The sequence below is a fragment of the Nicotiana sylvestris genome, chromosome 3 (genome assembly GCF_000393655.2).
Source record: "Nicotiana sylvestris chromosome 3, ASM39365v2, whole genome shotgun sequence".
Classification (NCBI taxonomy): Eukaryota; Viridiplantae; Streptophyta; class Magnoliopsida; order Solanales; family Solanaceae; genus Nicotiana; species Nicotiana sylvestris.
The window spans coordinates 214,326,600-214,341,493 of NC_091059.1; the positions used below are offsets into that span (position 1 = coordinate 214,326,600).

The 14,894-nt window shown below is 39.2% G+C and overlaps 1 protein-coding gene across 1 annotated transcript; it reads left to right on the forward strand.

Annotated features, from left to right (window-relative positions):
- The first annotated feature begins 3,741 nt into the window (after nucleotides 1-3,741).
- On the forward strand, nucleotides 3,742-13,840 carry LOC104223255 (topless-related protein 4). Its single transcript, XM_009774654.2, has 26 exons — nucleotides 3,742-3,904; nucleotides 4,064-4,182; nucleotides 4,312-4,491; nucleotides 4,596-4,709; nucleotides 6,134-6,292; nucleotides 6,411-6,588; nucleotides 6,712-6,832; nucleotides 7,027-7,142; nucleotides 7,401-7,569; nucleotides 7,672-7,781; nucleotides 7,872-7,941; nucleotides 8,416-8,489; nucleotides 8,591-8,686; nucleotides 8,774-8,869; nucleotides 9,434-9,561; nucleotides 9,648-9,882; nucleotides 9,968-10,132; nucleotides 10,203-10,301; nucleotides 10,569-10,712; nucleotides 11,366-11,476; nucleotides 11,610-11,789; nucleotides 11,892-12,020; nucleotides 12,121-12,216; nucleotides 12,549-12,737; nucleotides 12,996-13,156; nucleotides 13,251-13,840. Exons 2-26 carry the CDS (start codon nucleotides 4,103-4,105, stop codon nucleotides 13,447-13,449), a joined length of 3,399 nt encoding a protein of 1,132 aa, XP_009772956.1. The 5' UTR covers nucleotides 3,742-3,904; nucleotides 4,064-4,102; the 3' UTR covers nucleotides 13,450-13,840.
- The last annotated feature ends 1,054 nt before the right edge of the window (nucleotides 13,841-14,894 follow it).

Here is a 14,894-nt window from a genome sequence, read left to right on the forward strand (position 1 = left end):
TAATGGCCTTCATCAGCTCTTCATCCTGCTCTCTCAGCTCTTCAACCTTCTGCACCAACTTTTTCTCTTTTTGCTTAAGCCCATCGCGAAACAACTGCAAATTGCTATCTTGAGTGAAGACCAGTGCATGGTGCTTGGTACAATACTCTTTGTACTTAGAGGCTACCTTCCCAAAAACGGTCGTCCTTCGTTTATCCCCCCGATCGTGCTCAATCTCTATGATGAGAGTCTGATATGCAGAGGAAAGAAAGTCAGTTTAAGTAGATTACTCATAGAAAACAAATCCAAAAACAAAAAAAGGAGAAAACACTTACCCGCAAAGCCATACCGAAAATACTCCGCGATATCTCTGCGTCACTCATCGCCTGAAGCGCCGTGTTCTCGGAAGCAGCGCACAAAGGGGCAAATGCCGATACTGCCTGCTTAGAGTTCGCCAAAAGGTCGTAATCCACGGGAATGATTACGTGTCAGTTAGGACCCTCCGTCCTCACTTCCACGCAGGTATTTCTCTCCAAAAAGGCTCACACATCTTCGGGATTGATGTCCGAGCTTGAACCATCATCTTCCGCGAGTACCACTCCATCCCCTCCAGCAGCAGACGACGCACCACCTTCAGCAGATCGTACAGGTCCCCCGCCTTGACATGCCTCTTCGGACCTTGGGGACCTCCCCGCCAAAATGGCATCCGCCATAAAAATGGCCCCTACGCCAGACCTAGGCGAAGACGCCACTCTCGAAGCAAGGATTTTTGTCTTTTCAACGTTGGTGGCGACGACCTTCCCAAGCTCCACCCTTTTCCTCTTTCTCGACGATGGTTCATCTCCATTGGAAGACTCATCTACGAGGTGGTAGGTAGGCCAGGAAGAGATCTCGTCCCGTACAACGACATCCCGATGAGGGTCCCTTGTTGGTAAAGTCTGAGTACGACCTCCGTGGACGGATTCGGCTAAAGTAAATTGCATCGCCGCCAATGCAATGGCCTGGCGAAATGCCGTGACTAGAGCCTTCCTTTTGGAAATTCGTCGACCTGTCAGCACAAAGAGGTCGTATCAATAAATGATAGCAAACAACTGAGGGTCGGGGCAAAAGTAACACTTACCAGACGAAACCTTGAGTCCTAAGCGTTTGAAGAAAGTGGCCCAATCTCGAATCTCCACCATGTGAGATAGCACGCGAGCTACCCAAACCTCAATGCCGATGACGGAAAAAGGTGCACGTCTCTCAGCTGCACAGAAAACCACAAATGAATAAAAATAAGAAAGAGCGAACGTAGATAACAAGCTTACATCATCGACACCTACAGTTATGATTTCACTGCTCTGGGAATCCAACAGGGTCCGACACTAAGTGCTCCGTTTTGATAAAAAATACTTGTGCCAAAACTTCCGGCTCGCCCTGTCATCCATTACAACCACCAACCCCTTGGTCCCGTGATGTCGCAGATGTATCATGGTACCTCTATGAAAGCTCGGGGAAAATAAAATTAAAAGGTGGTGGATGTCAACCTCACACCCAGCCAACGTCGCATACTTCGTCAGCATCAGAAAGATTTTATACAAGTATGGAGAGAGCTGTGCCGGCCAGACTTCGTAAAATCAACAAAACTCCTCCGCCAGCTGAAGAAGAGGGAGGGTATGACCAATTACAAAAGGATACACATAAAAAGCACAATATCCAGGTCTGTGGACGTCCACGTTGTCCCCCCAGCCGAAACCATCTCGACGTGAGGAGGAATATGGTATGTAGTCCGGAGTTCATCTATCTGAGATGGCCTGGTTTTAGAGATCACAGGAACAGGAGAAGGAGCAGGTTCCTTATGAAAATCGCTCTTGGACAAAGGGTTTCTGGGGAATATTTCTTCTACGGTAGGGAAACTATCACCCTCCCCAGCCGCGATATCCTCGCCGCCGGAAGGAGGGGCCACTGACGACAGGGTAGCGTTGGAAACTTCATCGTGTGCACGAAAGGTTCGGGACATCTCGATAACAAAGGGTGTACCAGTAAACCTGAAGGGAGAGACGGTGACTAAATGGGAAGATAGGAAGCAGAATCATAAAAAACGGAGCTAAGAATTGAGAAAGATGATCAAAGGAGAATAATGTACACACAAGGAAGGAAATGGAAAATTTCGGAAAAAACGAAACCCTCACCTATTTATAGGGCTTGGTGGCGCGAGAATCGAAGCAGATGACTGTCAATGGCACTAAAACCAAAGCGACAAGCACACAGATGCTGTCTCAGGAAGATGCGTAATGATGTCGCGCATGGTAGTGACGTCACATCTTGATAACCATATCAATCAGGATTCCGCAGGTAGTGTCGTTCTCTCGATCTTAGCCAACCCGGCGTAATTTAATAGCCAAATTCTCCCACAACGGAAACGAATGACATCTGCTTATTGAGGATGTGCAGGGCTACGACCTCAACAAGCGGAAGGACTAATTGTATATGTCCAAATTTGGTAACCACGGTAACAGATAAGCAAGACATAGGACGTGGTCGACCACGACACAGCGACTGACGGTCTTCCAAATGAAGGCGGACGACTAGAAGCGGGCAACTGAGGTAGGGTAATAAGGGTAACTTAAACTCAGAAAGAGACAGGAAGAATATTCATTTGGATATTCTTTATGATGTACTTTTTAGGATTTTTTGGAGAATGTCCCTTATAAATAGAAGGAGATAGTGAACAAACAGGGGATCTGCCTTTTTGAGAACTAAGAGATATTGTAAAGTTGAGAGAAGAATATACGAAAGAGTTGTCTTATTCATCTTATTCAAGCACATGTTGTTCAACCTTTATTCATAAATCCCAAGATCCCATACACATACTGACTGTTCGCTTTTCAACGTGTTCAGAGAAAGGAAGTACCCAATCACACAATCATTGGGTGACAATTCCTTTACACTATAACCCTTGTCGTTTCTTGCATTTATTACATATTTTTGATATTATATATTTTGTCAATCATAGCATATTAAGCTCACTAATTAATGCTCCTAAACTCTTCTAGCTATACAAGAGTTTTGTTTATTTGATCTAGGATTTATTAAGCTCAACTGAGGTTCACCCCATTAACTTATTACTAATTGGTTTAATATTTATTTGCTCAAACAAACTTAGGCATTGAATTTCTAATCGTGACGCAAATTAAAAACGCATTTTCTACTATGATTTTTTATGTTTAAAATCTAAATTCGAAATTTATCGTACTATTCAATTATCGTACATTTACGCTAAAACATTCATTTGCCGAAAAACTAGATACTCTGTGTTTATAGGCTTATAGCATAAGTAAAGCTAATAATTGAAGGAAAGTGGGGACCACCATTTAATCAGATCAAATTATTAAAGCACATTCAAGAATGGTCCTTGGTCGCTGTACCCTTATTATACCTTCTCCTTTCCCATTCAAACACGCTAACTTACCGCTGATAAGTAAGAATACTTATCATCAAGTGTTCTTTAGTGTACTTATCATTATGGAATCCTATATCGATCTGTTATTGTACTTATCAACTTATTCAAACAATTTTAAATGATAATGACTCGTCTCTTATCACACCTTCATACTGCGACGTGGCGAGCTGTAGCACTATTCAAAAGTCGACGCGTTTGGTGGACCAAAATTTCTTGTGTTATCGTTTACTTCACGACTAGTGCAGGCGCGTAAGGAACATTTTCGTCACACTTTCTCCATTTTCAAATAAAAAGCAGTGCGAGAGTGAAAGAAGCAGCACAAAATTAGATTAGAAAGAGAAAGAAGAGGGTAAGGAAAAAAGTAAGGAAAAAGACGGAGGCCCACCGCAAAAGCCCAAAAAAAAACCTCACCTTCTTCTTCTTCGTTGTTGTCTGCGTCTTTCTGCAAATCCCGATCTGTACGTGTTTATTGCTGAATTCAAGGTATAGTTTGGTATTAATTTTGTTCTTTTTTATGGTGTGTTTGTTTAATTGTCGTATGTGTTTTTTCAATAGTGTTGGTGCATGTTTGTTCTTGGTTTTTTGATTCGACTCGATCGGTCGTGAAAACCCTAAATTGATTTGCCTATGGTGGCTATTAAGGTGGATCTAGGGGCGAGGTTAGTTTGATCAGTCAACGTGATGACTTCGTTGAGCAGAGAACTGGTGTTTCTTATACTTCAGTTTTTAGATGAAGAGAAGTTCAAGGAAACAGTTCACAGGTAAAGATTGCTCCTTTTTGCTCTTTCTGCTTCTAGTTTTTATTTTGGTGGTAATTCTCCTTGTTAGTAATTTTAATTTTTAAATGGATTTTTGGTTGTTTAATGTTGTCTGTTTTTTTTTAATTAAAGGTTGGAGAAAGAGTCGGGCTTCTTCTTCAACATGAGGTACTTTGAGGATTCGGTTACTAATGGAGAGTGGGATGATGTGGAAAAGTATCTGTCTGGTTTTACTAAGGTAGATGACAACCGCTACTCCATGAAAATATTTTTTGAGATCAGAAAACAGAAGTATCTTGAAGCACTCGACAGGTACTACCGGCTCTTATGGTGCCCTATTGGCCATGTTGGGTTTTAGCCGTTTCGTTGTTGATTTGATTTGGGTGATTTTTTTAAATTTCTTTTTGTTGTTGCAGGAATGATCAAGCAAAGGCTGTAGAGATTCTAGTGAAAGATCTGAAAGTATTTTCCACATTTAATGAAGATTTGTTTAAGGAAATAACACTACTCTTGACGTTGCAGAATTTTAGGTATAATTTTTTTATGTTGGTGTAACTTATGAGGGTGCTGGTTGTTAAGGTGAAGAGATGCTAGCATTCATGATTTGGTGTGTTGTTTTCTTTGGTTGAGAAATTGAGAATTACTAATTGAGCAAAATTGTTTATTCAGCATGAATGCAGAATGGCTGTTTTCCCGGCAATCTGCTTTTTGTATGTTTGGTATATAAATGGCTATAAGCAAGCAGGTTTGTTGTGAAGTGGACAATTTCCTTCTTGGATTTTGATCTACACGGGTACGGGCGCAGATCTAGATGTTGGATTCATATCACCTAAATGTTATCTTAGGATTCGGGTTGTGGAAAGGTCAAGGAGTATGCGTATAGGTGTCGAAATACGGCTATAAATGTATAGTACAACATAGATAAGTTTATATTTCGATAAATAGTTGAATTTATTGAACTAAAACTAGTTTAGTTAAATTCCTACTAATACCTAGTAAGATATCTCATGTAATAGCACAGTGTTCTAGTACTATGTGAATATATATACACACACGCATGCGCACACACACATGTTTCCATATATCTAAAAACCCAAAAAACAGAAACCAAAAAGCCATCAATCCGATACTTTTTTGCCCTAGTCTTAATCAAAGCACCCAAGATAAGTTGACCAAATCCAATGCGTATCCCACACGTGCACCAAATCGTGTTGGATTGATACGTTGCTGCAAGGGGATACGAAGAATCTGTGCAACTCAGATTTAGGAGATCTTGATGATCTTGCTTTGGTTTCCTTTATTCGGCCACGCTTTTATTTGCATTAAAGCCAAAAGTTGTCCCTTTGCCTTTTTGAATTTGGAAAGAGATACTTAAGAATTTAGTTATAATCTGAACTACTATCAAAGATTACACAGCTAGTTTATTTCTTGTTTCGCGGGGAGGAGGTCCATTCTATTAAGTGATATCTGTGTTGTCTGGATAAAAGGGGCAGCCCAGTGCACTAAGCTTTTGTTATGCGTCGGGTCTGGGAGAGGGCTAGACCGCATTGGGTCTTATGTAAGCAGCCTTACCTTGTATTTCTGTAAGAGGTTGTTTCTGCGTTGCATTTCTGCAAGAGGCTCTTTTAGCGGTTTGAATTTATAACATCTGGATGGATTGACAAAATAATTTTGTTACTTCTATATATCCTGACTTTCTTGGGGCTTGCACTTTTGCTCGGCAAAGTTGTATAAAGAAGAAAATGATTAATTGGGAAAAGAAAAAAGACCTCCTTTCTCATAATTGTAAGGTTTCTATATTAATATGCTAGTATCTCTCTGCCTTTAGTATTGTTAACTGTGGGACAGGAAATTATCTGTTGCTGAGCAGTTGTTTATGTTCTTTTCCTTCCCGTCTATCTTTCGTTGCTTATTTCGTGATAAAAAATTTATGGTGGAAAATCTTTAATGCTAGGGAGAATGAACAGCTTTCTAAGTATGGAGATACCAAGTCTGCTAGGGCTATAATGCTCGTTGAGCTAAAAAAGTTGATCGAGGCAAATCCTCTTTTCCGAGACAAGCTTCAGTTTCCTAGCTTAAAGAACTCAAGGCTGCGGACATTGATAAACCAGAGGTGAGCAAGGAACACACTTATCCTTTTACACTGTGTTTCTCAACAACAGAAGAGTCTGTTATTTCTTCTGGCCAAGTTTAAGTGTTTATCATTATTATTCCTTTCTATTGTCTTGCAGTTTAAATTGGCAGCATCAGCTTTGCAAGAATCCGAAGCCCAATCCTGACATAAAAACTCTCTTTGTGGATCATGCCTGTGGGCAAGCAAATGGTGCTCGGGCTCCTTCTCCAGTTGCTAATCCCATTATTGGTGCTATGCCTAAAGTAGGTGGTTTTCCACCTATTGGCGCCCATGGAGTATGTGTTCCTTAAAACAACTACCTCCTCTCTTTCTTTCCTCTTTTTATAAATAATATAAGCTCACTTGGAATATTATTTAAACTTCTTTTTGAAACTATTCTTGTTTCTTTGTCTCGAAAGCCCTTCCAGCCAGCACCAGCACCTATTGCTTCACTTGGAGGATGGATGGCTAATCCACCCTCTATGCCACACCAAGCTATTTCAGGAGGACCAATAGGCTTAAGCCCTCCTGTTAATACCGGTAATTTTGGTTTTCCTACTAATGAGTGTCATTTGAGTGTTTATATCTGTTTCCTATTGCAATATTAGTGTTAACATCTAATTTTACAGTTCTAACGATTGAAAAAAACCATCTAATTTTATGGTTCTTCTTTTCCTACTGTTTTTCCCTCTGGCTAATCTGTTGACTTCTTTTGTCTGTGTGCAATACGATAGCATCCATGCTAAAGCATCCTAGGACTCCTCCTGCTAATAATCCAGCATTGGACTACCAAACTGCAGATTCTGAGCACGTGCTGAAGAGGCCAAGACCCTTTGGGATGTCAGAGGAGGTACGTAATATGCCATTTACAGTCTTTCTCTCTCCTTTGTGGGTGTGGTGGTTGTGGGGGGTGGGGGTTGTCATTTTATTTCTTGGGTTAGTTCGTAGTTCTGCAGCTCTTGAGATACTTTTGTTGGAGTAAGGGAAGTATTAACTCCTGCTATAGACTTTACTTCTCCTTTTTATATCATGTCATCTTAAAATGTCAAACTGTGCTTTAGAATGGGATATCCGATAATCATTTCTTGGTCTAAATGGACGTCTGCAGGTCAATAATCTCCCCGTCAACATCTTCCCTGTCACATATCCTGGTCAGAGCCATGCTCATAATTTGTATTCTTCTGATGACTTACCCAAGACTATCGTGGTGAACTTGAATCAAGGGTCTGCTGTTAAGAGCATGGATTTCCATCCTGTGCAACAAACCCTTCTTCTTGGTCAGCTTTCCATGTTACTGAATTATCTAAATACATGTTGCTTTTCACTCTAAGCATGTGATGTTTTATCTTTCTGAAGATTGCGCTTGTCTACCTTTTCAGTTGGAACAAACCTTGGCGACATTGCTATATGGGAGGTTGGTGGCAGGGAGAGGCTTGCATTTAAAAATTTCAAAGTTTGGGAGATAAGTAATTGTTCAATGAATCTTCAGGTTAGTGTATCTCTATTGAGTATTTGATTAAACTTTTAAGGGCCTCCTTCCAATTTAGGTAGATTTTAATTTCCTCTTTCTTACTTATAGGCATCTTTAGCGAATGAATATACTGCTACAGTCAACCGTGTGATGTGGAGTCCTGATGGGAACCTTCTTGGTATGTAATAATCATCCTTCCTATCATTTTGAGTGAGGATTTTTTCTTGGGTGGAGGCATTATGATAGGGCTGCTGCTATGGAGAGAGTAATTGTAGTCTGTAGAATTCTTGATGGACTGAGAGCTCATTGTTAAATTTAAAAAAATTCTTTACTATATCATTTGGTTTTCAGGTGCTAAGAGGATTATGGATGGATTCATATTTGGTAAAATTAAGCATAGTTGTATGAAATGCTTTTATATACCCAAAACCATCTTGGTTTACGCATGGACTAGAATAGAAATTTTAGCCACAGATATGTCGAAAAAGTGCATAAGTAGCATTCGAGTATGACAAGTTTTTTCCACTCCATAAGATTTTGTGAAAGTGAATTGAGCCACTATTTTCTGTTTTAGTATGTGATATTACAAATGAAATTCAGTGGTTTCTGTTATTTAATCATGCTATTTTCTTGATTCTCAATGTTGATCCAGGTGTTGCGTATTCTAAGCACATAGTTCATCTATACTCCTACCATGGTGGTGATGATTTGAGGAACCACCTTGAGGTTTGTGTTGACATTAAGATTTCAGTTATATTAAGCTTTATTTGTCTGAGATCTTGTCACCATCTTATAAGCAACAATCACCTGATCTTTTTTTTTTCTAGATTGATGCCCATGTTGGCAATGTTAATGATCTTGCTTTCTCTCATCCAAATAAACAATTATGCATCATAACTTGTGGAGATGACAAGGCTATCAGGGTATGCATTGTTGTTAGTTGTCAGTCTTCTAAAGCTGAATTTAAATTATCGGAGGGTCTCATTTTGGAGTCTTTGGTGTTCACACAGGTGTGGGATGCTGCCACTGGATCTAAGCAATATACTTTTGAGGGCCATGAGGCACCTGTCTATTCTGTGTGTCCTCACTATAAGGAAAACATTCAGGTACCATCTAATTTGTGCATCCATAGAATCAGAATGATGAGATATATATGGATTGTTGGTTGCAGTTCATTTTAATGGAAGATTTTTAAGATTTTGTGGACGACGGAAGAGTGTGAAATTGATAGGGGAACATCCTATGCAAGTTTATCTCCCTCCCCCCAAAAAATGCGGACAACCATTACAAGAGAAAAAGTAATGTCAGCAAATGTTTCTATTTTTGCTCAGATACGCTTTTGGGCATCGCTGTTTACCTTTTGTGGCCACTGCATATTTTTAAACTTGCATTAATCAACGGTGAATTAGGATGTGTTTTTTATTCCAATCTTGTCTTTCTGCTTACTGTTTAGGCATCTTTGTAATTATCTCTTGACAACATTTATTAGACATAAAACTGTGTAGCTTCAACTATCTGATATGCTATGTTGCTAGGCATGTTCGCAGAAGGACAAGGAACTTTTGTGTATTTTCCTAATGAGTTTTGTTTTGAGAGAGTTCCTTCGATTTTATCTATCCTACTCATCAAATCTTTTTTCTATCTCATCAAAGTCTTCTTTTTTGTGTTAGTTCATTTTTGCAACTGCGGTTGATGGGAAGATCAAGGCCTGGTTGTATGACAACATGGGATCCAGGGTTGATTATGATGCTCCAGGCCACTCATGTACTACAATGGCTTACAGTGCTGATGGAGCAAGGTAGGAATCTAGTTAGTGGCCTTTGCTCTTGGTAATGGTGATAGGTTAAAGTGCCTAAGTATATTTTCTTTTTCCAAAAACTGTAGGCTCTTTTCTTGTGGCACCAGTAAAGATGGTGAATCATACCTTGTGGAGTGGAATGAAAGTGAAGGTGCTGTTAAACGTACTTATATTGGTCTTGGGAAGAGATCTGTCGGGGTGGTGCAGTTTGATACAACAAAAAACAGATTCTTGGCTGCTGGTGATGAGTTTGTAATCAAATTCTGGGACATGGATAATACAAACCTCTTAACAAGCATAGATGCTGAGGGCGGATTACCAGTATGTAGTTAAAATCTTATTACTACTTTGAAGGTTATTGTGTAAAATGTCGAGCACTTTTAAAAATATGCAAATTCACCTTTAGGCATCTCCGTGCATCCGGTTTAGTAAAGAAGGGACACTTTTGGCTGTATCAACCAGTGAGAATGGTGTTAAAATACTGGCAAATGCTGATGGTGTTCGCCTGATCCGTGCTATTGAAAGCCGTGCTCTTGATCCCTCCAGAGTTCCTCCTGCCGCTGTTGCGAAGGTATATTTGTTTGGTGGCATCAGTATCAGTTTAAGACTATTATTTCATTTTAAATTTTTACTCTTGGCAGGCACCCATGATCAGCACATATGGTGCTTCTAGTTCAACTGCTGGAACTAGTATGAGTATTGCAGATAGAACTGCGCCAGTGAACGCCGTTGTTCAGCTGGTAGGTTTTTCTACTTAGCTTATGCGGTCGAAAGAGTCGGTTTCAAAGCTGCCGGGTTTTCACTGAATAACATTCTTTTCTTATTTTAAATTAAATGGTATCAGCTCTTATTTTGTTAATGTTTGCATGTGCAAGATATTGTATGTTCATTCTAATTAAATGGTATCGGCTCTTGTTATGTTTCTGTTTCCATGTGCAAGATATTGTATGTTCATCAATTTGAACTCTTTGAATATTTTCTTGACTATGTCTAAGACTACCTTTCAGAATGGAGATAATCGCAGCCTGCAAGATGCCAAGCCCAGGGTTTCTGATGAGCTGGAGAAATCCAAAATTTGGAAACTGACTGAAATTAGTGAACCTGCTCAAGTTCGTTCCTCGAGGCTTCCAGATAGTCTACTGTCCGTGAGAGTAAGCATATGGTTCCTTTCTGTTGCTTATTTGTTTTATTTCTTCTGCTTGGGGGTGAGGTGTCTAGGAGTTCACTGATAGCTAGTTGTTCCCGAACAAATTTTTGTCCGGTCAATTTATTTTACTGGAAAGAAAAAATAGGTAACTACACTGGTTTTGTAAATTAGGTTTCATTTGTAAATTAGGTTTCATAACTACTCCAGTGTTGTCAAAGGCATGCTTAAAGCGCGCTTAAGCCCTAAAGCGAGACTCAAAACATGTTGAGCGCTTCGCCTTGGTTTGCGGGCGCATCAATGTCGCATCAAGGCTCTAAGACATACTTTTCCTTGCCAACGAGTGTAATCCTGAAAAGGCGACACTGAACAATTGATATTTCACTTTATCGTAATTTGTTTTCAATTTTTTTGTCCATGTATTTGTTATTCATGCTTATAATTATTGATCTTGGACTACGTATACATATTTTTACTTTTTCTTCAGTTGTGCCTTTTTTCATTAAAGCCCATGCTGTATTTGCGCTTTGTGCTTAAAGCCCCAACAGGCCTTAGAGCTTTTTTGCGCTTTTCGCCTTTGATCTACTATCAAGTTTATATTTCAGATATCTAAACTAACTTGACGTATTCTGGATATGCTTTTTTATTTGCTATATTCAGATTATTAGATTAATGTATACAAATTCTGGAGCTGCAATTCTGGCTTTGGCATACAATGCCGTACACAAACTTTGGAAATGGCCACGTAATGAGAGGAATGTTACGGGAAAGGTACTGAGGGCTTTTAGTTTGAGGTTCTTTTTCTCTTCCCATATTCCATATTCAGTTATCTTTTTTTTTTTTTTTCCTTTACCTTGATCGTTAATGTTTCTTTCTGAAGACCTTTCGCAATACATCTCTCCAGGCATCTACTGTTGTCCCGCCTCAATTATGGCAACCTTCCAGTGGAATTCTGATGACAAATGATATAAGCGAGACAAACCCCGAAGAAGCTGTTCCGTGCTTTGCACTTTCCAAGAATGACTCGTATGTTATGTCAGCATCTGGTGGAAAAATTTCCTTGTTTAACATGATGACCTTCAAGGTATCCATAAACCAATGTTCCTGGCTTGGTTGTATAGCTTGTGTATCGATGTGATTGGCGGTGGTTAATAATTAGGGTTAACTTGCACTTAATGCCTTGCAGACAATGACAACTTTCATGCCCCCTCCACCTGCAGCAACTTTTCTTGCCTTTCATCCACAGGATAATAACATTATTGCTATCGGAATGGAGGACTCTTCGATACAAATCTACAATGTTCGAGTTGATGAGGTCCTGAAATAAATTAAGACTAAATATCATACAGATATGTGATGAATTACCTTTTGCTTTTATGTGACAATTTAGTTCTATGTGTGAATAAAATCTACAGGTGAAAAGCAAACTTAAAGGTCATCAGAAGAGAGTAACTGGCTTGGCCTTCTCTAATGTTTTGAATGTTCTGGTATCATCCGGAGCTGATGCTCAGGTAAATCCCCAGTTCTACTTAGAAATTCTGCAGGACCCAGATTTTAATGTTGGGACTTTAGGGACTTGAGTGATGCTTTTGTGATTGGCGCTTAAGAAAATTCAGTTGGTGATAAGAGTGTAGAATTTCTCATAAAAATAAAGAAGCTTTCTACCTTGTCATTCTTATTATCCGTCTATGGTGGAAAAGTTAAAACACAGCAGCTTCCTTCCAAAATTGTTTCTCTTGGTTTCTCCAGAATATTTCCATCCTGTAATATATTCGAGTGTGACATCTGTAGTGTGGCATGCATGTCTCTTTTTAACTGTGTTTCTTACCTTTACATTCTTCAGCTTTGTGTTTGGAGCATGGATGGATGGGAGAAGAAAGCCAGCAAGTTTTTGCAGATTCCCTCGGGTAGAGCAATAAATCCTCTTGCTCAGACACGTGTTCAGTTTCATCAAGATCAGACGCACTTGTTGGTTGTTCATGAAACGCAAATAGCTATATATGAGGCATCAAAGCTTGAATGCGTGAAGCAGGTTTGTAAGGCATACATCTGGTTTACGTATTGCTTTGCTCTTGATGGATTACGATAATGTTATGTCCTATTTTATTGGGCAAACATTATATTGTTGCATGGTGGGAGATAGTTCTATGTTTTTTCAGATAAATAGACTGATCAAATCACGCAAAACTTGGAATTATCATCAAAATTATTGCTGTTAGTCATTGTATATTTGTCTGATCTGATCAACTCAAGAAAGGAGGTTGAACTCATTCAAAGTCTTTCCTTGCAGTGGGTTTCACCAAACGTTGCAATTACTGATGCAACGTACTCGTGTGATAGCCAGTCAATCTATGCAAGTTTTGATGATGGAAGTGTGAGTATTTTTACTGCTGCAGCACTCAAACTGAGGTGTCGGGTGAATCCTGCTGCCTATTTGCCTTCTAACCCAAGGTATGAATCATATCAGGAACAACAGACTAAAACTCGTCTTACTTTCACATCCTCTCATGTTTGTCCTCTAGTTGTCTGATGATTTTCTTGACAGCTCCAGAGTGTATCCGCTTGTGATTGCTGCTCATCCATCTGAAGCAAACCAGTGTGCAGTAGGACTTACTGATGGCGGAGTGTATGTGCTTGAGCCTCTGGAATCGGAAGGTAAATGGGGTACGCCGCCTCCAAAGGAAAATGGTGTTGCCGGTGGCGTAAGCTCTGCTGCCGCTGGTCTTGATCAAGCATCAAGGTAGTTGTCTACAGGGCCTCTCTGATGCAACTTTTTAATTTGCCCATCAAGTGCTCTTGTACTATATTTTCGACGGAGCTGTAGATTTTCAGATCTAGGATACATCTCTGACACCAGTGATGAGAAGATTGGTGATGTCTCCAGTTGGAAGCTGAGACACTACGGAAATCAGTATTCATTTATAGGAGGGTTCAAGGAAAGCCAAAATGTTGATATTCATAGGTAAAGGAATAGGGATTCAGTTCGACCTCTTGAGAAATTTTGCCTGTAAGTTGTTTCTGTTCTAGAACTAAACTATGGCACTGTAATTATCAACAGCTCCAGAAAGTCAGTCACCAACCGGCATTATCAATCGTGACATTTCAACAAGGAACTAAGTCAGGTTAAAAAGCGCACTTTTTTCCGAATGATATTAAAGGTAATGTATAAATTAAGGAAAAAAGCGGTAGTACTGTATAAAAGTTATAGGAATGTTAAATTAAGGTGAAAACATAACAGTAGCGATATATAAATGGTATAGCGAATCTAATTTTTCAAAATGATTTAAAGGTTCAAATTAGGAAATGGAAACAGAAAACCCTTAATTATTTCAACCGCATTATTTATACAGTAGTACTATATCACTTATGTACTATTTCTTAATAAAATTTACCATTTGAACTATTTAAGAAATGGCTTCTCAACCTAGGCAAGTTCTTCATTAACATAATAGATCAACCTACTTTTTGTTATTCTTTTTTTGTCTTTTGCTTTTAATATTTCTTTTAGTAACTATCAACAGGTATGATTTGATTCCTCAAACGTCTAATTTGAGAAAATTTCTCGTTCACTTTATGAGAGTGCATAAAAAGAAGAAAAACAACACGGGAGAGACATAAAAAAACCTCTAACTAATTAGCCTACATTTTCCCCTGCAAAACACAAAATTAAATTTCAAGTCTTGAAGTATGCGAAAATTAAATATTGGGAGATGAAGAGTCTTGTGTATTATATTTGTATTTATGTGTATTTTATTCAAATTATACGTTTTTTAATTTTTAACAAATTATTGTATTTTCTAACTTTCTTAAAAACAAATACGGTATACGATTTTGTATACTTCCTCCTTACCAAACCCTAAACCAGCGGACGCTTTCCTCCTTGCCAAACCCTAAACCAGCGGACACTTTCTCCTTCTCTAAAAATGGATTCAAACCAAGAAAATTTGGCGGTGCAACGAAATATGAATCCAAATGAACATAACACAAATACAACAACCATGAATATCAACCAAGATAATAGGTTTGATCGAGTTAGGGACGAGTTGTACAGATCTTTAGGGATGGCATCGGACGATAGTTTATTGAATGAATACGAATGGGTCGATGTTGATTCTCACGGCAGTTTCAACTAGGGCTGTTCATTCGGATCGGATATCCGAAATCCGAACCGATCCATTCAATTTTGAAT